Genomic DNA, 24,000 nt, shown 5'->3' with positions numbered 1-24,000 from the left:
TCCCCTCCTCTGCCCTTCACCTCCCTCCCCTCCTCTGCCCTTCCTCTCCCTCCCTCCTCCTCCTCCTCCTTGTTTCCATTTCAGTTCTAAAGAGCCTTTCCAGAAAATGACCACAAAAACCACCAGCAACAACAACAACATGAACCCAAAAGCACTTAGCTGAAGCACGATTCCTCTCTGTTTTCACCAATGTGTCAAATCTAATCATCACAGAACACATGAGACTGGAGGAGAGAAAGATACTCAAAATTATGATTTGATTTATGTGTGTGTGTGTGGATGTGTGTGTGTGTGTGTGTGGATGTGTGTGTGTGTGTGGATGTGTGTGTGTGTGGATGTGTGTGTGTGTGTGTGTGTGTGTGGATGTGTGTGTGTGTGTGTGTGTTTGTGTGTGTGTGTGGATGTGTGTGTGTGTGTGTGTGGATGTGTGTGTGTGTGTGGATGTGTGTGTGTGTGTGTGTGTTGTTTATGTATCAGTGTGTGTGTGTGGTTGTGTCAGTGTGTGTGTGTGTGTTGTTTATGTATCAGTTTGTGTGTGTGGTTGTGTCAGTGTGTGTGTGTGTTGTTTATGTATCAGTGTGTGTGTGTGGTTGTGTCAGTGTGTGTGTGTGTTGTTTATGTATCAGTGTGTGGTTGTGTCGGTGTGTGTGTTGTGTCAGTGTGTGTGTGTGTGTGTGTTGTTTATGTGTCAGTGTGTGTGTGTGGTTGTGTCACTTCTACTTGTGTGTGTCTCTCTCTCAATTATACATGTCAGTATAACTCCAATCTAATGGAACGTGATGATCCACATTGAGGCCAGGATCCATGGTGCCACCCAGCCTGGTCCCTTCAGACTGTTATAATGGACTGGAATGGTCTGTGTGTGTGTGAGAGAGAGAGAGAGAGAGAGAGAGAGAGAGCAGAGAGAAAGAGGGAGGGTGTGTGTGTGTGTGAGAGAGAGAGAGAGAGCAGAGAGAAAGAGAGAGGGTGTGTGTGAGTGTGAGTGAGAGAGAGAGAGAGAGAGAGAGAAAGAGAGAGAGAGAGAGAGACAGACAGACAGAGACAGAGAGACACCCAGCCTGGTCCCTTCAGACTGTTATAATGGACTGGAATGGTCTGTGTGTGTGTGAGAGAGAGAGACAGAGAGAGAGAGAGACAGAGAGAGAGAGAGAGAGACAGAGAGAGAGAGAGTGAGACAGAGAGAGAGAGCCTGGTCACTTCAGACTGTCATAATGGACTTTAATAGTAGAGGTTTAATAGGTCCTTGAATGGTTATGAGTATATGTGTGTGTGTGTGTGTGTGTGTGTGTGTGTGTGTGTGTGTGAGTGTGTTAGTGTGTGAGTGAGTGAGTGTGTGTGTGTGTGTGTGTGTGTGAGTGAGTGTGTGTTGGTGTAGTAGAGGTTTAATAGGGCCGATCGATGGGAGGATCTGAGGGTCCCAAATGGCTCCCTATTCCCTATTGGGCCTTAGTCAAGTGTAGTGCACTATGCAGGGAAGCATCCTGTGGTTGTCTCTCTCTCTCCCTGGTCCCTCTGAGGGCGACTACAGTGAAGAGAGGTAATCATCTGATATCATTATGGTGGATACATGGCTCATCCATCACTGCTGAACTGTGTGTGTGTGGTGTGTGTGTGTGTTTGTGTGTGTGTGTGTGTGTTTGTGTGTGTGTGTGTGTGTGTGTGAGAGAGAGAGAGAGAGAGAGAGAGAGATAGACATAGATAGAGAGTATGTCAAGCACACACACACACACACACACACACACCACCACTTTCCAGGTTTTATAGACTCTCCCCAACCTCCTACTTCCCCTCCTGTTGACTGAGTGGTTTTCTCTTTTCTGTCTCTCTCCTCCTGTTGCAAGACTTTCCTCCCCATCCCCATATCCCTCTCTTCTCTTCCTCTGGCCCAGTATCCCTCTCTCCTCGTCTGTCCCAGTCTGTCTCTCTCCTCCTCTCTTCCTCTGTCCCAGTCTGTCTCTCTCCTCCTCTGTCCCAGTCTGTCTCTCTCCTCCTCTGTCGCAGTCTGTCTCTCTCCTCCTCGGTCCCAGTCTGTCTCTCTCCTCCTCTCCTCCTCTGTCCCAGTATCCCTCTCTCCTCTTCTCTTCCTCTGTCACAGTCTGTCTCTCTCCTCCTCTGTCCCAGTCTGTCTCTCTCCTCCTCTGTCCCAGTCTGTCTCTCTCTTCCTCTGTCCCAGTCTGTCTCTCTCCTCCTCTGTCCCAGTCTGTCTCTCTCCTCCTCGGTCCCAGTCTGTCTCTCTCCTCTTCTCTTCCTCTGTCCCAGTATCCCTCTCTCCTCCTCTGTCCCAGTCTGTCTCTCTCCTCCTCAGTCCCAGTCTGTCTCTCTCCTCTTCTCTTCCTCTGTCCCAGTATCCCTCTCTCCTCCTCTGTCCCAGTATCCCTCTCTCCTCTCCTCTGTCCCAGTCTGTCTCTCTCCTCCTCTGTCTGTCTCTCTCCTCCTCTCTTCCTCTGTCCCAGTCTGTCTCTCTCCTCCTCTCCTCCTGTCCCTCTGTTGCTCTCCTCCTCTGTCACAGTGTCCATCCCTCTCTCCTCCTCTGTCCCAGTCTGTCTCTCTCCTTCTCTCCTCCTGTTCCTCTGTCTCTCTCCTCCTCTGTTCCACTCGGTCTCTCTCCTCCTCTGTAGCTCTCCTCCTCTCCCCCTGTCCCACTCTGTTGCTCTCCTTCTCTCCTCCTCTGTCACAGTGTCCATCCCTCTCTCTTCCTCTCCTCCTCGTCTGTAGCTCTCCTCCTGAACCACTCTGTTGCTCTCCTTCTCTCCTCCTCTATCCCAGTATCCCTCTCTCCTCCTCTGTTGCTCTCCTCCTCTATCCCAGTATCCCTCTATCCTCCTCTATCCCAGTATCCCTCTCTCCTCCTCTGTTGCTCTCCTCCTCTATTCCAGTATCCCTCTATCCTCCTCTATCCCAGTATCCCTCTCTCCTCCTCTATCCCAGTATCCCCCTCTATCCCAGTATCCCTCTCTCCTCCTCTGTTGCTCTCCTCCTCTATTCCAGTATCCCTCTATCCTCCTCTATCCCAGTATCCCTCTCTCCTCTGTTGCTTTCTTCCTCTCCTCCTCTATCCCAGTATCCCTCTCTCCTCCTCTATCCAAGTATCCCTCTCTCCACCTCTGTTGCTTTCTTCCTCTCCTCCTCTGTGCCAGCCTGTCCATCCCTGTGTGTGGAGATGTCGTCCCTACTGAGGAAGGAGATGCAGAGGATGTTGTTTAGACCTGAAGGACAGAAACTACAGAAGTTTATAGAGATACATGAAGCAACGTCGGGAAGACATTTTCTCTGTGTTTACGGTAAAAAAAAAAAACAGCATCTTCTGTCTCCTTTTACTGTTCATTTATTTATTCAATCATCTTGCCATCTTGCTTTTCTATTTCTCTTTCTAAATAACGTTCTGTCTGCTTCCGTCTTCTTTTTACTGATGGGTTGACGGTCCCGTGTGGCTCAGTTGGTAGAGCACGATGCTTGTATCGCCAGGGTTGTGGGTTCAATTCCCACGTGGGACCAATTCTCTTTCTAAAATGATGTTCTGTTTTTTTTTTCTTCTTCCCCCCCCCCCCGGGGTTTTTCTTCTGTTTTCTCCGTTCTTACTTTCCTTTGGTCTCTGACGCAGAGATGACGATGTTTCTGTGCAATCTGTTTTTTAGGTCGACTTGTTCTTTTTAATGATGGATTGATTAATTGATTGAAGTCTGTTGATGGGGATACTATAGGGTCATATAACACACTACATCTGCTATGTAAAATATGTCAAAATAGGCTTGAATAGTTTGTCTGTGGATTCAGTCCGTGAACGTCACCAAATGGAGGAGTGTTACTTCTTCTCTCTAATTGAATTTCCGTTGCTGCATAACATCCGTTGTCCTCGGGAAAACGACATCCCGTTTGGAACAATGCATTTTATCCCCTATTGGGGGGAGAAAAAAAAAACGACTTTGGTTTTGTTTGAGAAAAAACTGCTTGACTTTTCCTTTCCCGAAACATAATCGCTGTCCTCTGGTCCACAGTGACCAAGACCAAAGAGGTGCAGCTGTGTGTGGTGAGATCTCAGAAATCACTCTATTCTGGATCAAACAAGTTGCTGAATTCCCAGAATTCCGAATCTAAAAAGAAGCTCAAGTCTCAGTTTTGTCTGAGTTCCTGCTTGGAGGACTCCTACCTGAGGACAGAAGTCTGGCTCCTCCAGGACCTCACCCTGCTGGACGGGCGGGATCCCGACGTGGTAAGGAACACATCATCATTCTCAGATTTTGACATATCATCATTGTTTACATTTAAGTGTTGACTCTAGGGGCCACCGTGATTCTGTCCTCGCTGCAAGGCAAGCAGGTGTTCCTTTACAACACACCCTCTCTGTCCGATTCTTCTTCTCGTCCCCCTTTGATGACCTCACCTCTCTTCTTTCCCCCCCCCCTCTCGTCCCCATTTGATGACCTCACCTCTCTCCCCCCCCCCTCTCGTCCCCCTTTGATGACCTCACCTCTCTTCTCCCCCCCTCTCGTCCTCCTTTGATGACCTCACCTCTCTTCTTTCCCCCCTCTCGTCCCCCTTTGATGACCTCACCTCTCTTTCCCCCCCCCCCCCTCGTCCCCCTTTGATGATCTCACCTCTCCTCTTTCCCCATCCCCCTCTCGTCCCCCTTTGATTACCTCACCTCTCGTCCCCCTTTGATGACCTCACCTCTCTTCTTCCCCCCCCTCTCGTCCCCCTTTGATGACCTCACCTCTCTTTTTTCCCCCTCCTCTCGTCCCCCTTTGATGACCTCACCTCTCTTCTTCCCCCCCCCCCTCGTCCCCCTTTGATGACCTCACCTCTCTTCCCCCCCCGTAGGACGACCCGTGTTTCCTGATGCACTTCTCCACTGTGAGGTCGGTGACGGCCTTCAGCTGCGGCGCCAAGTACAGCATGGCGCGGGCCCTGGTTGCCCTGAGTGACAAGCACTGCGGGCGACCTTTGACTCTGGTGAACTATGACCTGGCCTACATCGGCCCGTCGTCCATATATTTGAACAGAGGAGACTGTGTGGTGCTGATGCAGATATGTTTTTACGCCGCTAACCTGGTGTGTCTGTCCTTGTGCCCCGTGCCTCTGGACTGAGAGTGATATTTCTATTCATTATGGATCCTCAAGGCAGCAGTTACTCTTCCTGGGGTTCGGCAAAATAAAGACAGTTATACCATTTTAGAGAGAGAGATTGAGTGTGTTTTTTTTTTTTTTACCATTATTTAACTAGGAAAGTCAATTAAGAACAAATTCTTATTTTCAATGACTGCCTAGGAACAGTGGGTTTAACTGCCTTGTTCAGGGGCGGAACGACAGATTTGTACCTTGTCAGCTACGGGGATTCAATTGTGCAACCTTTCGGGTTACTAGTCCAACGCTCTAACCGCTAGGCTACCAGCCTCCTCTAACCGCTAGGCTACCTGCCTCCTCTAACCACTAGGCTACCTGCCTCCTCTAACCACTAGGCTACCCGCCTCCTCTAACCACTAGGCTACCCGCCTCCTCTAACCACTAGGCTACCCGCCTCCTCTAACCACTAGGCTACCCGCCTCCTCTAACCACTAGACTACCCGCCTCCTCTAACCACTAGACTACCCGCCTCCTCTAACCACTAGACTACCCGCCTCCTCTAACCACTAGACTACCCGCCTCCTCTAACCACTAGACTACCCGCCTCCTCTAACCACTAGACTACCCGCCTCCTCTAACCACTAGACTACCCGCCTCCTCTAACCACTAGGCTACCCGCCTCCTCTAACCACTAGGCTACCCGCCTCCTCTAACCACTAGACTACCCGCCTCCTCTAACCACCAGGCTACCCGCCTCCTCTAACCACCAGGCTACCCGCCTCCTCTAACCACCAGGCTACCCGCCTCCTCTAACCACCAGGCTACCTGCCTCCTCTAACCACCAGGCTACCTGCCTCCTCTAACCACTAGACTACCTGCCTCCTCTAACCACTAGGCTACCTGCCTCCTCTAACCACTAGGCTACCTGCCTCCTCTAACCACTAGACTACCTGCCTCCTCTAACCACCAGACTACCTGCCTCCTCTAACCACTAGACTACCTGCCTCCTCTAACCACTAGGCTACCTGCCTCCTCTAACCACTAGACTACCTGCCTCCTCTAACCACTAGGCTACCTGCCTCCTCTAACCACTAGACTACCTGCCTCCTCTAACCACTAGGCTACCTCCCTCCTCTAGCCACCAGGCTACCTGCCTCCTCTAACCACTAGGCTACCTGCCTCCTCTAACCACTAGACTACCTGCAGTGTGTGTGTGTGTGAGTGAATCAAAAGCTCTATCATGTATCGATAATACACTATTTAAAATGATTGTCTTTCCAGGTTTCTAAGTCTCTGTGTTGCATGTTCTTGTAAATCTTTTGCTCTGAACACTGTTCCCTAAGCATGTGAAATGATTCAAGCTAATAATCTGAATTAAAATGTAACAACGTTCCCTTTTGTCTTCTTACGTTGTCATGCCATCAGTTTGAGAAGTTTTTCATCATTTTTCCTCTTTCAGAAATCTTCCGTAGATGGCAGCAGCAAAACTAAATCAACAAACTCTGACATCGTGTGGTTATTTTTGATGACCAAATCAAAGACAGTTTAGTATAAAGATGACCAAATCAAAGACAGTACAGTATAAAGATGACCAAATCAAAGACAGTACAGTATAAAGATGACCAAATCAAAGACAGTACAGTATAAAGATGACCAAATCAAAGACAGTACAGTATAAAGATGACCAAATCAAAGACAGTACAGTATAAAGATGACCAAATCAATGACAGTAAAGTATAAAGATGACCAAATCAATGACAGTAAAGTATAAAGATGACCAAATCAAAGACAGTATAGTATAAAGATGTCCAAATCAAAGACAGTATAGCATAAAGATGACCAAATCAAAGACAGTATAGTATAAAGATGACCAAATCAAAGACAGTACAGTATAAAGATGACCAAATCAATGACAGTATAGTATAAAGATGACCAAATCAAAGACAGTACAGTATAAAGATGACTAAATCAAAGACCGTATAGTATAAAGATGACCAAATCAAAGACAGTCCAGTGTAAAGATGACCAAATCAAAGACAGTACAGTATAAAGATGACCAAATCAAAGACAGTACAGTATAAAGATGACCAAATCAAAGACAGTACAGTATAAAGATGACCAAATCAAAGACAGTATAGTATAAAGATGACCAAATCAATGACAGTACAGTATAAAGATGACCAAATCAAAGACAGTATAGTATAAAGATGACCAAATCAATGACAGTATAGTATAAAGATGACCAAATCAATGACAGTACAGTATAAAGATGACCAAATCAAAGACAGTACAGTTTAAAGATGACCAAATCAAAGACAGTACAGTTTAAAGATGACCAAATCAAAGACAGTATAGTATAAAGATGAGCAAATCAAAGACAGTACAGTATAAAGATGACACAATAAAGATAGGCTGAAAGTGCTTCTCCAACAGAAATCCCCGATCACAGTTGTAAGCGATGTCATGGCGACGCCTGCTAGCTAAGCTCATGCGCAGAAACACGTCATCCGGTCTAACGGTCGTCTCCCGCCAAAATTGCGCATGTGCAAACCGTCACTCCTTGACTTTCACGAGGTTGTAGTAACAACATGTTCACAACTACTTTAAGACGTTGGCTCTAATCTAGGTAGTAGCTTTCGATTTCGAGAAAATGAACAACTATTGAAAAATCTTTCACTTCTCTCATTGATTTCTCAAACCCCTGCCTGGTCTGTTTCGCGATGTTGCTCTGGGTTTAAAAACTCTATGACCAAATTGCCTGATCTAAAACAAACACATTGTTTAATATTTACAGCCACATTATTACAATTATTACAACACTTCAAATAAATTAATTTTTAAAAAAGGTATCAAATAAATTGGCAAGATTTAAAATGGTTTCGAAAAGGTTTTCAACGACATTTTTCCGGATAGGCGCATGCGCAGACCAGAGAACGGTAGCGTGCCTGGCGCCACATTTTGAAAAGTGGGAAGTGTTTCTGTTGTTGATAACAACAGCTCCTCCGCATAACGTCGTGGTTTGTTTAGACGTTATTACGATATATCGAAAAAGGATTACTTTGGAAAAAGGACAACGGAAAGATGCACATCAAATCTATTATCTTAGAAGGGTTCAAGTCCTACGCGCAGAGGACGGAAATCAACGGATTTGATCCGCTCTTCAACGCTATTACCGGACTTAACGGGAGTGGAAAATCCAACATTCTCGACTCGATATGCTTTCTACTGGGGATATCCAACTTGTCTCAGGTAATATGCTACTTATTCTTTAATTCGCAGAGAAGTTAGTTTTTAATCCGGTGAGCTAAAGACATTTCCTTGAAGTTAGCTTGTTGTGTTAGCTAGTTAACGTTAGCTTACGGTGCCTTACGTTCAATCGAGGGTTACACTAACGTTAGTAGAGAAGCTATTGATCTGTAACGTTACTTCCGTCTGATCTGAACTTATCTTTCCAGGTGCGAGCGGCCAATCTCCAGGATTTGGTGTACAAGAACGGTCAGGCCGGTATCACCAAAGCCACCGTGTCCATAACTTTCGACAACGCAAACAAGAGTCAGAGTCCGCTTGGATTCGAGACCCACGACGAGATCACGGTCACAAGACAGGTACCGTTGTTCTCCTCTTGTCTCTATTTCCTGTTTGTGGGAAGAGTAATGTTCCTGAATTATATAAATAAAGTTCCAAACTGAGGGATACTGCTAGTCCAAACTGAGGGATACTGCTAGTCCAAACTAAGGGATTCTACTAGTTAACTACAACTTCTGTCAAGTGGTCTGATTTTAACCTTTTATGGCATAGATGGTAGCTACTGCGTTAGGTCTGAAAATAGTCCCAACTATGACTGTTCCCTTTCCCATAATCACTACACTAACTGTCCACTGACGTGATTTCTCAGATGTATTGTTACTAGCGGCTCAAACTGGGGCGACAGGGTAGCGTAGTGGTTAGTGTTGGACTAGTAACCAAAAGGTTGCAAGTTCAAACCCCCGAGCTGACAAGGTACAAATCTGTGGTTATGCTCCTGAACAGGCAGTTAACCCCACTGTTCCTAGGCTGTCATTGAAAAGAAGAATTTGTTCTTAACTGACTTGCCTAGTTAAATAAAAAAAAACTAGTAATGCTTTTCAAGATGATGATGTCTCACTCAAGTGATGCTCACTCCTCTGTATCCGTCTCCGATCCCAGGTGGTGATAGGTGGTAGGAACAAGTACCTGATCAACGGGGTGAATGCCAACAACACCAGGGTACAGGATCTGTTCTGCTCTGTAGGACTCAACGTTAACAACCCCCACTTCCTCATCATGCAGGTATGTTTTTTTCAACACCTCGAGGAGCCTGGGGTGTGTTCATTTGTTTTTTTGCAACGAAGAAGAGATTCTATTGGACTAATTCGGGTTCTGTTTTTGGTTTCTAGTGAACACACCACTGAATGTTGTTCCACTTGTTGATGAGCAGCCTCTATATTTATAGAGTTGATGAGCGGGCCTCTATATTTATAAAGTTGGTGAGCGGGCCTCTATATTTGTAGAGTTGACGAGCGGGCCTCTATATTTGTAGAGTTGACGAGCGGGCCTCTATATTTGTAGAGTTGACGAGCGGGCCTCTATATTTGTAGAGTTGACGAGCGGGCCTCTATATTTGTAGAGTTGACGAGCGGGCCTCTATATTTGTAGAGTTGACGAGCGGGCCTCTATATTTGTAGAGTTGACGAGCGGGCCTCTATATTTGTAGAGTTGACGAGCGGGCCAATATATTTGTAGAGTTGACGAGCGGGCCTCTATATTTGTAGAGTTGACGAGCGGGCCTCTATATTTGTAGAGTTGACGAGCGGGCCTCTATATTTGTAGAGTTGATGAGCGGGCCTCTATATTTGTAGAGTTGACGAGCGGGCCAATATATTTGTAGAGTTGACGAGCGGGCCTCTCTATTTGTAGCGTTGACGAGCGGGCCTCTATATTTGTAGAGTTGACGAGCAGGCCTCTATATTTATAGGTCTGAGTGACATCGTTCTGTGGTACTACACGTTTTATAAATAACTTGAATATTTATTTTTATATATTTCTCTTTACAATATTTCAGGGGAGAATCACCAAGGTTCTGAACATGAAACCGCCTGAGGTATGTGTATATACACACACACACACACACACTAGAATCATGAAGTCTTGTAGCTACTTGAAGCTTCTAGCCATGATAGAGGAGGCAGCAGGAACCAGGATGTACCACTCTGACCCTCCTCTCTCTCCTCTGTAGATCCTAGCCAAGATAGAGGAGGCAGCAGGAACCAGGATGTACCACTCTGACCCTCCTCTCTCTCCTCTGTAGATCCTAGCCATGATAGAGGAGGCAGCAGGAACCAGGATGTACCACTCTGACCCTCCTCTCTCCTCTGTAGATCCTAGCCATGATAGAGGAGGCAGCAGGAACCAGGATGTACCACTCTGACCCTCCTCTCTCCTCTGTAGATCCTAGCCATGATAGAGGAGGCAGCAGGAACCAGGATGTACCACTCTGACCCTCCTCTCTCCTCTGTAGATCCTAGCCATGATAGAGGAGGCAGCAGGAACCAGGATGTACCACTCTGACCCTCCTCTCTCTCCTCTGTAGATCCTAGCCATGATAGAGGAGGCAGCAGGAACCAGGATGTACCACTCTGACCCTCCTCTCTCCTCTGTAGATCCTAGCCATGATAGAGGAGGCAGCAGGAACCAGGATGTACCACTCTGACCCTCCTCTCTCCTCTGTAGATCCTAGCCATGATAGAGGAGGCAGCAGGAACCAGGATGTACCACTCTGACCCTCCTCTCTCCTCTGTAGATCCTAGCCATGATAGAGGAGGCAGCAGGAACCAGTATGTACCACTCTGACCCTCCTCTCTCCTCTGTAGATCCTAGCCATGATAGAGGAGGCAGCAGGAACCAGGATGTACCACTCTGACCCTCCTCTCTCTCCTCCGTAGATCTTAGCCATGATAGAGGAGGCAGCAGGAACCAGGATGTACCACTCTGACCCTCCTCCTCTCTCCTCCGTAGATCCTAGCCATGATAGAGGAGGCAGCAGGAACCAGGATGTACCACTCTGACCCTCCTCTCTCTCCTCCGTAGATCTTAGCCATGATAGAGGAGGCAGCAGGAACCAGGATGTACCACTCTGACCCTCCTCTCTCTCCTCTGTAGATCCTAGCCATGATAGAGGAGACAGCAGGAACCAGGATGTACCACTCTGACCCTCCTCTCTCTCCTCCGTAGATCCTAGCCATGATAGAGGAGGCAGCAGGAACCAGGATGTACCACTCTGACCCTCCTCTCTCTCCTCCGTAGATCTTAGCCATGATAGAGGAGGCAGCAGGAACCAGGATGTACCACTCTGACCCTCCTCTCTCTCCTCTGTAGATCCTAGCCATGATAGAGGAGACAGCAGGAACCAGGATGTACCACTCTGACCCTCCTCCTCTCTCCTCCGTAGATCCTAGCCATGATAGAGGAGGCAGCAGGAACCAGGATGTACGAGTGTAAGAAGATCAGCGCCCAGAAAACCATTGAGAAGAAAGAAGCCAAACTGAAAGAAATCCAGACGGTGAGGCAGCCTCTTACCTGTGACGACGTAGCTCTGTTTCCTGTCCTGGGGACCCAAAGGGGCGGAGTTTGTTTTTTCTCTCTAGAAGACTAAGTTCAACTCTTCATCAGGCCTTTAGTTGAGTCTAGGTTCCACTCTTCATCAGGCCTTTAGTTGAGTCTAGGTTCCACTCTTCATCAGGCCTTTAATTGAGTCTAGGTTCCACTCTTCATCAGGCCTTTAGTTGAGTCTAGGTTCAACTCTTCATCAGGCCTTTAGTTGAGTCTAGGTTCAACTCTTCATCAGGCCTTTAATTGAGTCTAGGTTCAACTCTTCATCAGGCCTTTAATTGAGTGTAGGTTCCACTCTTCATCAGGCCTTTAGTTGAGTCTAGGTTCAACTCTTCATCAGGCCTTTAGTTGAATCTAGGTTCAACTAATCAACTCTTCATCGCATCTTTAGTTGAATCTAGGTTCAACTCTTCATCAGGCCTTTAGTTGAGTCTAGGTTCCACTCTTCATCAGGCCTTTAGTTGAGTCTAGGTTCCACTCTTCCTCAGGCCTTTAGTTGAATCTAGGTTCAACTCTTCATCAGGCCTTTAGTTGAGTCTAGGTTCCACTCTTCATCAGGCCTTTAGTTGAGTCTAGGTTCCACTCTTCATCAGGCCTTTAGTTGAATCTAGGTTCAACTCTTCATCAGGCCTTTAGTTGAGTCTAGGTTCAACTCTTCATCAGGCCTTTAGTTGAGTCTAGGTTCAACTCTTCATCAGGCCTTTAATTGAGTCTAGGTTCAACTCTTCATCAGGCCTTTAATTGAGTGTAGGTTCCACTCTTCATCAGGCCTTTAGTTGAGTCTAGGTTCAACTCTTCATCAGGCCTTTAGTTGAATCTAGGTTCAACTAATCAACTCTTCATCGCATCTTTAGTTGAATCTAGGTTCAACTCTTCATCAGGCCTTTAGTTGAGTCTAGGTTCCACTCTTCATCAGGCCTTTAGTTGAGTCTAGGTTCCACTCTTCATCAGGCCTTTAGTTGAATCTAGGTTCAACTCTTCATCAGGCCTTTAGTTGAGTCTAGGTTCCACTCTTCATCAGGCCTTTAGTTGAGTCTAGGTTCCACTCTTCATCAGGCCTTTAATTGAGTCTAGGTTCCACTCTTCATCAGGCCTTTAGTTGAGTCTAGGTTCAACTCTTCATCAGGCCTTTAGTTGAGTCTAGGTTCCACTCTTCATCAGGCCTTTAGTTGAGTCTAGGTTCAACTCTTCATCAGGCCTTTAGTTGAATCTAGGTTCAACTAATCAACTCTTCATCGCATCTTTAGTTGAATCTAGGTTCAACTCTTCATCAGGCCTTTAGTTGAGTCTAGGTTCCACTCTTCATCAGGCCTTTAGTTGAATCTAGGTTCCACTCTTCATCAGGTCTTTAGTTGAGTCTAGGTTCCACTCTTCATCAGGCCTTTAGTTGAGTCTAGGTTCCACTCTTCATCAGGCCTTTAGTTGAGTCTAGGTTCAACTCTTCATCAGGCCTTTAGTTGAATCTAGGTTCCACTCTTCATCAGGCCTTTAGTTGAGTCTAGGTTCCACTCTTCATCAGGTCTTTAGTTGAGTCTAGGTTCCACTCTTCATCAGGCCTTTAATTGAGTCTAGGTTCCACTCTTCATCAGGCCTTTAGTTGAGTCTAGGTTCAACTCTTCATCAGGCCTTTAGTTGAGTCTAGGTTCCACTCTTCATCAGGCCTTTAGTTGAGTCTAGGTTCCACTCTTCATCAGGCCTTTAGTTGAGTCTAGGTTCCACTCTTCATCAGGCCTTTAGTTGAATCTAGGTTCAACTCTTCATCAGGCCTTTAGTTGAGTCTAGGTTCCACTCTTCATCAGGCCTTTAGTTGAGTCTAGGTTCCACTCTTCATCAGGCCTTTAATTGAGTCTAGGTTCCACTCTTCATCAGGCCTTTAGTTGAGTCTAGGTTCAACTCTTCATCAGGCCTTTAATTGAGTGTAGGTTCCACTCTTCATCAGGCCTTTAGTTGAGTCTAGGTTCAACTCTTCATCAGGCCTTTAGTTGAATCTAGGTTCAACTAATCAACTCTTCATCGCATCTTTAGTTGAATCTAGGTTCAACTCTTCATCAGGCCTTTAGTTGAGTCTAGGTTCCACTCTTCATCAGGCCTTTAGTTGAGTCTAGGTTCCACTCTTCATCAGGCCTTTAGTTGAATCTAGGTTCAACTCTTCATCAGGCCTTTAGTTGAGTCTAGGTTCCACTCTTCATCAGGCCTTTAGTTGAGTCTAGGTTCCACTCTTCATCAGGCCTTTAATTGAGTCTAGGTTCCACTCTTCATCAGGCCTTTAGTTGAGTCTAGGTTCAACTCTTCATCAGGCCTTTAGTTGAATCTAGGTTCAACTAATCAACTCTTCATCGCATCTTTAGTTGAATCTAGGTTCAACTCTTCATCAGGCCTTTAGTTGAGTCTAGGTTCCACTCTTCATCAGGCCTTTAGTTGAATCTAGGTTCAACTAATCAACTCTTCATCGCATCTTTAGTTGAATCTAGGTTCCACTCTTCATCATGCCTTTAGTTGAATCTAGGTTCCACTCTTCATCAGGCCTTTAGTTGAGTCTAGGTTCCACTCTTCATCAGGTCTTTAGTTGAGTCTAGGTTCCACTCTTCATCAGGCCTTTAGTTGAGTCTAGGTTCCACTCTTCATCAGGCCTTTAGTTGAGTCTAGGTTCAACTCTTCATCAGGCCTTTAGTTGAATCTAGGTTCCACTCTTCATCAGGCCTTTAGTTGAGTCTAGGTTCCACTCTTCATCAGGTCTTTAGTTGAGTCTAGGTTCCACTCTTCATCAGGCCTTTAATTGAGTCTAGGTTCCACTCTTCATCAGGCCTTTAGTTGAGTCTAGGTTCAACTCTTCATCAGGCCTTTAGTTGAGTCTAGGTTCCACTCTTCATCAGGCCTTTAGTTGAGTCTAGGTTCCACTCTTCATCAGGCCTTTAGTTGAGTCTAGGTTCCACTCTTCATCAGGTCTTTAGTTGTGTCTAGTGTGTTAGTGCTGGGGATCCCCAGGATTGGGGAAATGGACGTAGCTCCTTCTATCAACAATGGTGTCTTGGATATTGGTGTCATTTGACGAACTTGTGTGTGTTTGTGTTCAGATCCTGGATGAAGAGATCACTCCTACCATGCAGAAGCTAAAGGAGGTAGGACGTCCCGTTTTATAAGATGTGTTTTTAGGAGCATGAAGTCATCACTTCAGTTCAACACCAAGACCTTTTCTATCCGTTTGTCCCCTGATGAGTGTGACCCTGGAATTAACACCCCCCCCGAGGATGTTTACTGCACGCTCCTTCCTGTCCCCTCCGTCCATCCAGAGTGACTCAGTTGGTAGAGCGTAGGGCACTTGTAATGCCAGGGGCTGTGGGTTCGTTTCCCACAGGAGACCAATAGGAATTAATAATGTAGGCATGTCAGTAGAGTGAGTGGTTCTGGATAAGAGCGTCTGCTAAATGACTCCTATGTAAATGACTCCTATGTAAATGACTCCTATGTAAATGACTCCTATGTAAATGACTCCTATGTAAATGACTCCTATGTAAAATGACTCCTATGTAAATGACTCCTATGTAAATGACTCCTATGTAAATGTCTCCCCTTTCATTAACCATCTTTATTCTTTCTGTCTTCCTTCACGGTCGTCTCTCCGCCCCTCTGTCCTCTCTCCGCCCCTCTGTCCTCTCTCCGCCCCTCTGTCCTCTCTCCTCCCCTCTGTCATGTCTCTGTCCTCTCTCCGTCCCCCTGTCCTCTCTGTCCTCCTGTAGGAGCGTTCTTCATACCTGGAGTACCAGAAGTTGATGAGGGAGATAGAACACCTGAGTCGTCTGTACGTGGCCTGGCTGTTTGTCTGCGCTGAGGAGACCAAGGTACACACACACACACACACACACACACACACACACACACACACACACACACACACACACATAGACCGCGTGGTGTCTTGTCATGGTGTTGTGGTGTCTTGTCATGGTGTTGTGGTGTCTTGTTGTGGTGTCTTGGTCTTGTCATGGTGTCTTGTCATGTTGTCGTGGTGTCTTGTCATGTTGTCGTGGTGTCTTGTCATGTTGTCGTGGTGTCTTGTCATGTTGTCGTGGTGTCTTGTCATGTTGTCGTGGTGTCTTGTGTTGTTGTGGTGTCTTGTCGTGGTGTCTTGTCATGTTGTCTTGGTGTCTTGTCGTGGTGTCTTGTCATGTTGTCGTGGTGTCTTGTCATGTTGTGGTGTCTTGTCATGTTGTCCTGGTGTTGTGGTGTCGTGTTGTTGTGGTGTCTTGTCATGTTGTGGTGTCCTGTCGTGTTGTCGTGGTGTCTTGTCATGTTGTGGTGTCTTGTCATGTTGTCGTGGTGTCTTGTTGTCTTGTCATGTTGTTGTGTTGTCTTGTCCTGGTGTTGTGGTGTCGTGTTGTTGTGGTGTCTTGTTGTGGTGTCTTGTCATGTTGTTGTGGTGTCTTGTCATGGTGTTGTGGTGTCTTGTCATGTTGTCCTGGTGTTGTGGTGTCTTGTTATGTTGTCGTGGTGTCTTGTTGTCTTGTCATGTTGTTGTGTTGTCTTGTTGTTGTGTTGTCTTGTCATGTTGTTGTGGTGTCTTATCATGTTGTTGTCTTGTCATGTTGTCTTGTCATGTTGTCTTGTCATGTTGTTGTGGTGTCATGTTGTTGTGGTGTCTTGTCATGTTGTGGTGTCTTGTCATATTGTTGTGGTGTCTTGTCATGTTGTTGTTGTGGTGTCTTGTCATGTTGTTGTGGTGTCTTGTCATGTTGTTGTGGTGTCTTGTCATGTTGTGGTGTCTTGTCATGTTGTTGTGGTGTCTTGTCATGTTGTTGTGGTGTCTTGTCATGTTGTTGTCTTGTCATGTTGTCGAGGTGTCTTGTTGTGGTGTCTTGTTGTTGTGGTGTCTTGTTGCTGTGGTGTCTTGTTGCTGTGGTGTCTTGTTGTTGTGGTGTCTTGTCATGTTGTTGTGGTGTCTTGTCATGTTGTTGTCTTGTCATGTTGTTGTCTTGTCTTGTCATGTTGTTGTGGTGTCTTGTCATGTTGTTGTGGTGTCTTGTCATGTTGTTGTGGTGTCTTGTTGTTGTGGTGTCTTGTCTTGTTGTGGTGTCTTGTCATGTTTTGTTGTCGTGGTGTCTTGTCATGTTGTCATGGTGTCTTGTCATGTTGTTGTGGTGTCTTGTCATGTTGTCGTGTTGTGGTGTCTTGTCTTGTTGTCGTGGTGTCTTGTCATGTTGTTGTGGTGTCTTGTCATGTTGTCGTGGTGTCTTGTCATGTCAAAGTGAATAGAATTGAATGTGATTTGGGTTTACAGGTGAAGTTTTAATGGAACTGTTGTTGATTTTAAATCTCAGGTGAAGTTTTAATGGATCTGTTGTTGATTTTAAATCTCAGGTGAAGTTTTAATGGAACTGTTGTTGATTTTAAATCTCAGGTGAAGTCAGCGGAGGACCTGAAGGTGATGCAGGACTCCATCACTCAGCTGCAGGCCAACATGGCAGACAACGAAAACAAGGTCCAGGAACTCTCCGCCCAGATACAGGAACTGCAGGAGAAGAGAGACCAAGTAATGAAATGCTATTCAATTCAATACAACTTTATTGATCCATTCTGGGAGCTTTGGGGAGACAAAAAAAAACAACATGTTGCAGATAACATAGAATGCGAATGGGCACCACTTCTCTAATGTGAACGAACGATAGTGGCAGATCTATGCAACACATTTCTATCTGCAGCTGTTGAATCTCATTGGATGAGCTCTTTGGTCACAGACAGATACATTTCAAACATTTAGCTCGGAGGTTATTATGTTTGACTATGTTCTGTCGGGTATCCTGGTGCCTGTCGGGGGAGGGGGGGTGTCCTGGGTGTCCTGGCGCCTGTCCGGGGAGGGTGTCCTGGCGCCTGTCGGGGGGGTGTCCTGACGTCTTTGGGGGGGGGGGGGGGGGGTCCTGGGCACCTGTCGGGGGGGTGTCCTGATGTCTTTTGGGGGGGGGGGTCCTGACGTCTTTCGGGGGAGGGGGGGGTGTATCCTGGCGTCTGTCGGGGGGGGTGTATCCTGGCGTCTGTCGGGGGGGGGTGTATCCTGGCGTCTGTCGGGGGGGGTGTATCCTGGCGTCTGTTGGGGGGGGTGTCCTGGGCACCTGTCGGGGGGGTGTCCTGATGTCTTTTGGGGGGGGGTGTCCTGACGTCTTTCGGGGGAGGGGGGGGTGTATCCTGGCGTCTGTCGGGGGGGGTGTATCCTGGCGTCTGTCGGGGGGGGTGTATCCTGGCGTCTGTTGGGGGGGTGTCCTGACGTCTGCCTGTCTGTCTCCTGTCCTACAGGAGGTTGGTGGAGTGCTGAAGGGGTTAGAGGAGACTCTGTCTGAGGTCCAGCGGGTCCATGCTAAAGCCCAGAGTGCTGTGGACATGAAGAAACAGAACCTGGCAGAGGAGACCAAGAAGAGGAAGGAACTGGTGAAGAGCATGGCGGAGGTGAGAGGAGAGAGGATAAAGAGAGGGGGTGTAGGGGTGGTGTGTGAGAGAGAGGAGGGGGGTGTAGGGGTGGTGTGTGAGAGAGGGGAAGATGAGCAGACAGCCTGAAGTATGACTAACTAAAACCAATGTCTCTGTCTCTCTCTCTCCTCTCCTTTCTCTCTCCTCTCTCTCTCTCTTTCTCTCTCCCCTCCTCTCTCCTCTCTCTCCCCTCCTCTCTCTCCTGTCTCTCTCTCTCCCTCCTCTCTCCTCTCTCTCCTCTCCGTCTGTGTTCTCCCCCCCAGGATAAGAAGATACTAGTGGGTAAGGAAGCGGAGGTGTCCAAGGTAGCAGAGAAGCTGTCTGCCCTACAGGAGGAAGGTCAGAAGGATAGCGCCGCCCTAGAGGCAGCACAGTGTCACTTCAAGGCTGTGTCCGCAGGCCTGTCCACCAATGAGGACGGAGAAGAGGCCACGCTCGCCGGACAGATGATGACCTGCAAGAATGACATTAGTAAAGCTGACACCGAGGCCAAACAGGTGAGAATGGATTGATTCATAATATAATATATATATATATATATATATATCTTTATATATAATAGATAGATAGATATATAATATATATATATATATAATATCTATCTATCTATCTCATAATATAATATATATATGAGAGTTGATTGATTTGCATTGAAACATATTTGAAACGGAGAATTGATTGATTAATTGAAGGAAGGATATGAGTCAAGCTGACACAGGCCCAACAGGTGACGATGACCTCTGACCTACGACCTTCAAAGAATGCAAACTCCATGAGAATGATGACCTCAAAAGAGTTGTGAATTTTTTTTTCTGCTGTGTAGGATGAGTGTCTCTTCAAGTATTCCTTCTCTCCCTGTCGGTTCTTCTCCCCAGGCCCAGATGAAGCTGAAACATGCCCAGCAGGAGTTGAAGGCCAAGCAGACTGAGGTGAAGAAGATGGACTCTGGTTACCAGAAAGACCAGGAGGCCTTCAACACTGTCAAGAAGAACAAGGAGAAACTAGAGGCTGATATGGGGAAACTACAGTACCAAGGTAGAGGAGGAGGAGGAACTAGAGGCTGATATGGGGAAACTACAGTACCAAGGTAGAGGAGGAGGAGGAACTAGAGGCTGATATGGGGAAACTACAGTACCAAGGTAGAGGAGGAACTAGAGGCTGATATGGAGAAACTACAGTACCAAGGTAGAGGAGGAACTAGAGGCTGATATGGGGAAACTACAGTACCAAGGTAGAGGAGGAGGAACTAGAGGCTGGTGTTGACGGTACAATGTTGAGGCTGGTGTTGACGGTACAATGTTGAGGCTGGTGTTGACGGTACAATGTTGAGGCTGGTGTTGACGGTACAATGTTGAGGCTGGTGTTGACGGTACAATGTTGAGGCTGGTGTTGACGGTACAATGTTGAGGCTGGTGTTGACGGTACAATGTTGAGGCTGGTGTTGCCGGTACAATGTTGAGGCTGGTGTTGCCGGTACAATGTTGAGGCTGGTGTTGCCGGTACAATGTTGAGGCTGGTGTTGCCGGTACAATGTTGAGGCTGGTGTTGCCGGTACAATGTTGAGGCTGGTGTTGCCGGTACAATGTTGAGGCTGGTGTTGACGGTACAATGTTGAGGCTGGTGTTGACGGTACAATGTTGAGGCTGGTGTTGACGGTACAATGTTGAGCCGGGTGTTGACGGTACAATGTTGAGCCGGGTGTTGACGGTACAATGTTGAGGCTGGTGTTGACGGTACAATGTTGAGCCGGGTGTTGACGGTACAATGTTGAGGCTGGTGTTGACGGTACAATGTTGAGGCTGGTGTTGACGGTGCAATGTTGAGCCGGGTGTTGACGGTACAATGTTGAGGCTGGTGTTGACGGTACAATGTTGAGGCTGGTGTTGACGGTACAATGTTGAGACTGGTGTTGACGGTACAATGTTGAGCCGGGTGTTGACGGTACAATGTTGAGCCGGGTGTTGACGGTACAATGTTGAGGCTGGTGTTGACGGTACAATGTTGAGACTGGTGTTGACGGTACAATGTTGAGCCGGGTGTTGACGGTACAATGTTGAGGCTGGTGTTGACGGTACAATGTTGAGGCTGGTGTTGACGGTACAATGTTGAGGCTGGTGTTGACGGTACAATGTTGAGGCTGGTGTTGACGGTACAATGTTGAGACTGGTGTTGACGGTACAATGTTGAGGCTGGTGTTGCCGGTACAATGTTGAGGCTGGTGTTGCCGGTACAATGTTGAGACTGGTGTTGACGGTACAATGTTGAGGCTGGTGTTGACGGTACAATGTTGAGGCTGGTGTTGACGGTGCAATGTTGAGGCTGGTGTTGACGGTACAATGTTGAGGCTGGTGTTGCCGGTACAATGTTGAGGCTGGTGTTGACGGTACAATGTTGAGGCTGGTGTTGACGGTACAATGTTGAGGCTGGTGTTGAGGCTGGTGTTGACGGTACAATGTTGAGGCTGGTGTTGACGGTCGAATGTTGAGCCTGGTGTTGACGTCTGATGTGTTGTTTAACAGATGGGAAGGAGGAGGGTCTTCTGGACAGGAAGAGACAGCTGAACCGTGAGGTCACCACCCTCAGAAATACCTACGAGAGTCTGATGTCCCGCTTCCCGAACCTACGCTTCGACTACAGGTACGCCGTGTGTGGGGTCACCCAGCGCAGAGAGACGACACCTCCGTGTGCTCCTCTCCTCTCCTGTTCAACCTCCGTGTGCTCCTCTCCTCTCCTGTTCAACCTCCGTGTGCTCCTCTCCTCTCCTGTTCAACCTCCGTGTGCTCCTCTCCTCTCCTGTTCAACCTCCGTGTGCTCCTCTCCTGTTCAACCTCCGTGTGCTCCTCTCCTCTCCTGTTCAACCTCCGTGTGCTCCTCTCCTGTTCAACCTCGTGTGGTCCTCTCCTCCCCTGTGGCTTTCAACCTCAGCAAAGTGACAGTAGGGAGTCATTTAGCAGACTCTCTTATCCAGAGAGACTGACAGTAAGGAGTCATTTAGCAGACTCTCTTATCCAGAGAGACTGACAGTAAGGAGTCATTTAGCAGACTCTCTTATCCAGAGAGACTGACAGTAGGGAGTCATTTAACAGACTCTTATCCAGAGAGACTGACAGTAGGGAGTCATTTAGCAGACTCTTATCCAGAGAGACTGACAGTAGGGAGTCATTTAGCAGACTCTTATCCAGAGAGACTGACAGTAGAGTCATTTAGCAGACTCTTATCCAGAGAGACTGACAGTAAGGAGTCATTTAGCAGACTCTCTTATCCAGAGAGACTGACAGTAAGGAGTCATTTAGCAGACTCTCTTATCCAGAGAGACTGACAGTAGGGAGTCATTTAGCAGACTCTCTTATCCAGAGAGACTGACAGTAGATTCATTTAGCAGACTCTTATCCAGAGAGACTGACAGTAGGGAGTCATTTAGCAGACTCTTATCCAGAGAGACTGACAGTAGGGAGTCATTTAGCAGACTCTCTTATCCAGAGAGACTGACATTAGGGAGTCATTTAGCAGACTCTCTTATCCATAGAGACTGACAGTAAGGAGTCATTTAGCAGACTCTCTTATCCATAGAGACTGACAGTAAGGAGTCATTTAGCAGACTCTCTTATCCAGAGAGACTGACAGTAAGGAGTCATTTAGCAGACTCTCTTATCCAGAGAGACTGACAGTAAGGAGTCATTTAGCAGACTCTCTTATCCAGAGAGACTGACAGTAGAGAGTCATTTAGCAGACTCTCTTATCCAGAGAGACTGACAGTAGAGAGTCATTTAGCAGACTCTCTTATCCAGAGAGACTGACAGTAGAGAGTCATTTAGCAGACTCTCTTATCCAGAGAGACTGACAGTAGGGAGTCATTTAGCAGACTCTTATCCAGAGAGACTGACAGTAGATAGTCATTTAGCAGACCGTAGCAGAGTTAAGGGTCTCCTAGCTAACCTGATAACAGTCAGTGTCTCTGTCTCCCTCATAGTGTCTCCTAGCTAACCTGGTAACAGTCAGTGTCTCTGTCTCCCTCATAGTGTCTCCTAGCTAACCTGATAACAGTCAGTGTCTCTGTCTCCCTCATAGTGTCTCCTAGCTAACCTGGTAACAGTGACGTGTCTCTGTCTCCCTCATAGTGTCTCCTAGCTAACCTGATAACAGTCAGTGTCTCTGTCTCCCTCATAGTGTCTCCTAGCTAACCTGGTAACAGTCAGTGTCTCTGTCTCCCTCATAGTGTCTCCTAGCTAACCTGATAACAGTCAGTGTCTCTGTCTCCCTCATAGTGTCTCCTAGCTAACCTGGTAACAGTGACGTGTCTCTGTCTCCCTCATAGTGTCTCCTAGCTAACCTGATAACAGTCAGTGTCTCTGTCTCCCTCATAGTGTCTCCTAGCTAACCTGGTAACAGTGACGTGTCTCTGTCTCCCTCATAGTGTCTCCTAGCTAACCTGGTAACAGTCAGTGTCTCTGTCTCCCTCATAGTGTCTCCTAGCTAACCTGATGACAGTCAGTGATGTGTCTCTGTCTCCCTCATAGTGTCTCCTAGCTAACCTGGTAACAGTGACGTGTCTCTGTCTCCCTCATAGTGTCTCCTAGCTAACCTGGTAACAGTGACGTGTCTCTGTCTCCCTCATAGTGTCTCCTAGCTAACCTGGTAACAGTCAGTGTCTGTCTCCCTCATAGTGTCTCCTAGCTAACCTGGTAACAGTCAGTGTCTCTGTCTCCCTCATAGTGTCTCCTAGCTAACCTGATGACAGTCAGTGATGTGTCTCTGTCTCCCTCATAGTGTCTCCTAGCTAACCTGGTAACAGTCAGTGTCTCTGTCTCCCTCATAGTGTCTCCTAGCTAACCTGGTAACAGTCAGTGTCTCTGTCTCCCTCATAGTGTCTCCTAGCTAACCTGATAACAGTCAGTGTCTCTGTCTCCCTCATAGTGTCTCCTAGCTAACCTGGTAACAGTCAGTGTCTCTGTCTCCCTCATAGTGTCTCCTAGCTAACCTGGTAACAGTCAGTGTCTCTGTCTCCCTCATAGTGTCTCCTAGCTAACCTGGTAACAGTGACGTGTCTCTGTCTCCCTCATAGTGTCTCCTAGCTAACCTGATAACAGTCAGTGTCTCTGTCTCCCTCATAGTGTCTCCTAGCTAACCTGGTAACAGTCAGTGTCTCTGTCTCCCTCATAGTGTCTCCTAGCTAACCTGATAACAGTCAGTGTCTCTGTCTCCCTCATAGTGTCTCCTAGCTAACCTGGTAACAGTCAGTGTCTCTGTCTCCCTCATAGTGTCTCCTAGCTAACCTGGTAACAGTGACGTGTCTCTGTCTCCCTCATAGTGTCTCCTAGCTAACCTGATAACAGTCAGTGTCTCTGTCTCCCTCATAGTGTCTCCTAGCTAACCTGGTAACAGTCAGTGTCTCTGTCTCCCTCATAGTGTCTCCTAGCTAACCTGATAACAGTCAGTGTCTCTGTCTCCCTCATAGTGTCTCCTAGCTAACCTGGTAACAGTGACGTGTCTCTGTCTCCCTCATAGTGTCTCCTAGCTAACCTGGTAACAGTCAGTGTCTCTGTCTCCCTCATAGTGTCTCCTAGCTAACCTGATGACAGTCAGTGATGTGTCTCTGTCTCCCTCATAGTGTCTCCTAGCTAACCTGGTAACAGTCAGTGTCTCTGTCTCCCTCATAGTGTCTCCTAGCTAACCTGGTAACAGTCAGTGTCTCTGTCTCCCTCATAGTGTCTCCTAGCTAACCTGGTAACAGTCAGTGTCTCTGTCTCCCTCATAGTGTCTCCTAGCTAACCTGATAACAGTCAGTGTCTCTGTCTCCCTCATAGTGTCTCCTAGCTAACCTGGTAACAGTGACGTGTCTCTGTCTCCCTCATAGTG

The 24,000-nt window shown here is 47.2% G+C and overlaps 2 protein-coding genes across 5 annotated transcripts in view; both read left to right on the top strand.

The window, feature by feature from the left end:
• The first annotated feature begins 1,822 nt into the window (after positions 1–1,822).
• LOC118947865 (exocyst complex component 1-like) lies at positions 1,823–6,450 on the top strand. Its single transcript, XM_090188159.1, has 3 exons — positions 1,823–3,281; positions 3,996–4,210; positions 4,819–6,450. Exons 1-3 carry the CDS (start codon positions 3,161–3,163, stop codon positions 5,083–5,085), a joined length of 603 nt encoding a protein of 200 aa, XP_090044285.1. The 5' UTR covers positions 1,823–3,160; the 3' UTR covers positions 5,086–6,450.
• Positions 6,451–7,548: 1,098 nt separating this feature from the next.
• LOC110498601 (structural maintenance of chromosomes protein 2) overlaps positions 7,549–24,000 on the top strand; it is a 46,242-nt gene continuing 29,790 nt past the window's right edge. For all 4 annotated transcript variants that reach the window (XR_016483968.1, XM_090188124.1, XM_090188125.1 and 1 more), the window contains exons 1-12: positions 7,549–8,310; positions 8,517–8,666; positions 9,247–9,369; positions 10,142–10,180; positions 11,528–11,638; positions 14,763–14,807; positions 15,426–15,527; positions 17,084–17,215; positions 17,974–18,123; positions 18,408–18,641; positions 19,020–19,179; positions 20,664–20,781. Coding sequence is in view for 3 of the 4 variants with exons in the window: in XM_090188124.1 (XP_090044250.1) it covers positions 8,143–8,310; positions 8,517–8,666; positions 9,247–9,369; positions 10,142–10,180; positions 11,528–11,638; positions 14,763–14,807; positions 15,426–15,527; positions 17,084–17,215; positions 17,974–18,123; positions 18,408–18,641; positions 19,020–19,179; positions 20,664–20,781 (1,532 nt within the window). In the remaining variant the exon portion in view is untranslated. The remainder of the gene's footprint in view (positions 8,311–8,516; positions 8,667–9,246; positions 9,370–10,141; positions 10,181–11,527; positions 11,639–14,762; positions 14,808–15,425; positions 15,528–17,083; positions 17,216–17,973; positions 18,124–18,407; positions 18,642–19,019; positions 19,180–20,663; positions 20,782–24,000) is intronic.

This window comes from Oncorhynchus mykiss, chromosome 10 (assembly GCF_057628025.1).
Source record: "Oncorhynchus mykiss isolate SJ-2025 chromosome 10, ASM5762802v1, whole genome shotgun sequence".
Taxonomy (NCBI): Eukaryota; Metazoa; Chordata; class Actinopteri; order Salmoniformes; family Salmonidae; genus Oncorhynchus; species Oncorhynchus mykiss.
The sequence above is the reverse complement of the archived record's forward strand: the minus strand, read 5'-3'. Positions and strand labels throughout refer to the sequence as shown.

What these genes read in the sequence shown, in the direction of transcription:
- LOC118947865 (XM_090188159.1), top strand. Translation starts at nt 3,161, where the DNA reads ATGTCGTCCCTACTGAGGAAGGAGATGCAGAGGATGTTGTTTAGACCT. An exon ending in ACATTTTCTCTGTGTTTACG is followed by an intron (nt 3,282 to 3,995) that starts GTAAAAAAAAAA and finishes TCTGGTCCACAG; the next exon opens with TGACCAAGACCAAAGAGGTG. An exon ending in ACGGGCGGGATCCCGACGTG is followed by an intron (nt 4,211 to 4,818) that starts GTAAGGAACACA and finishes CCCCCCCCGTAG; the next exon opens with GACGACCCGTGTTTCCTGAT.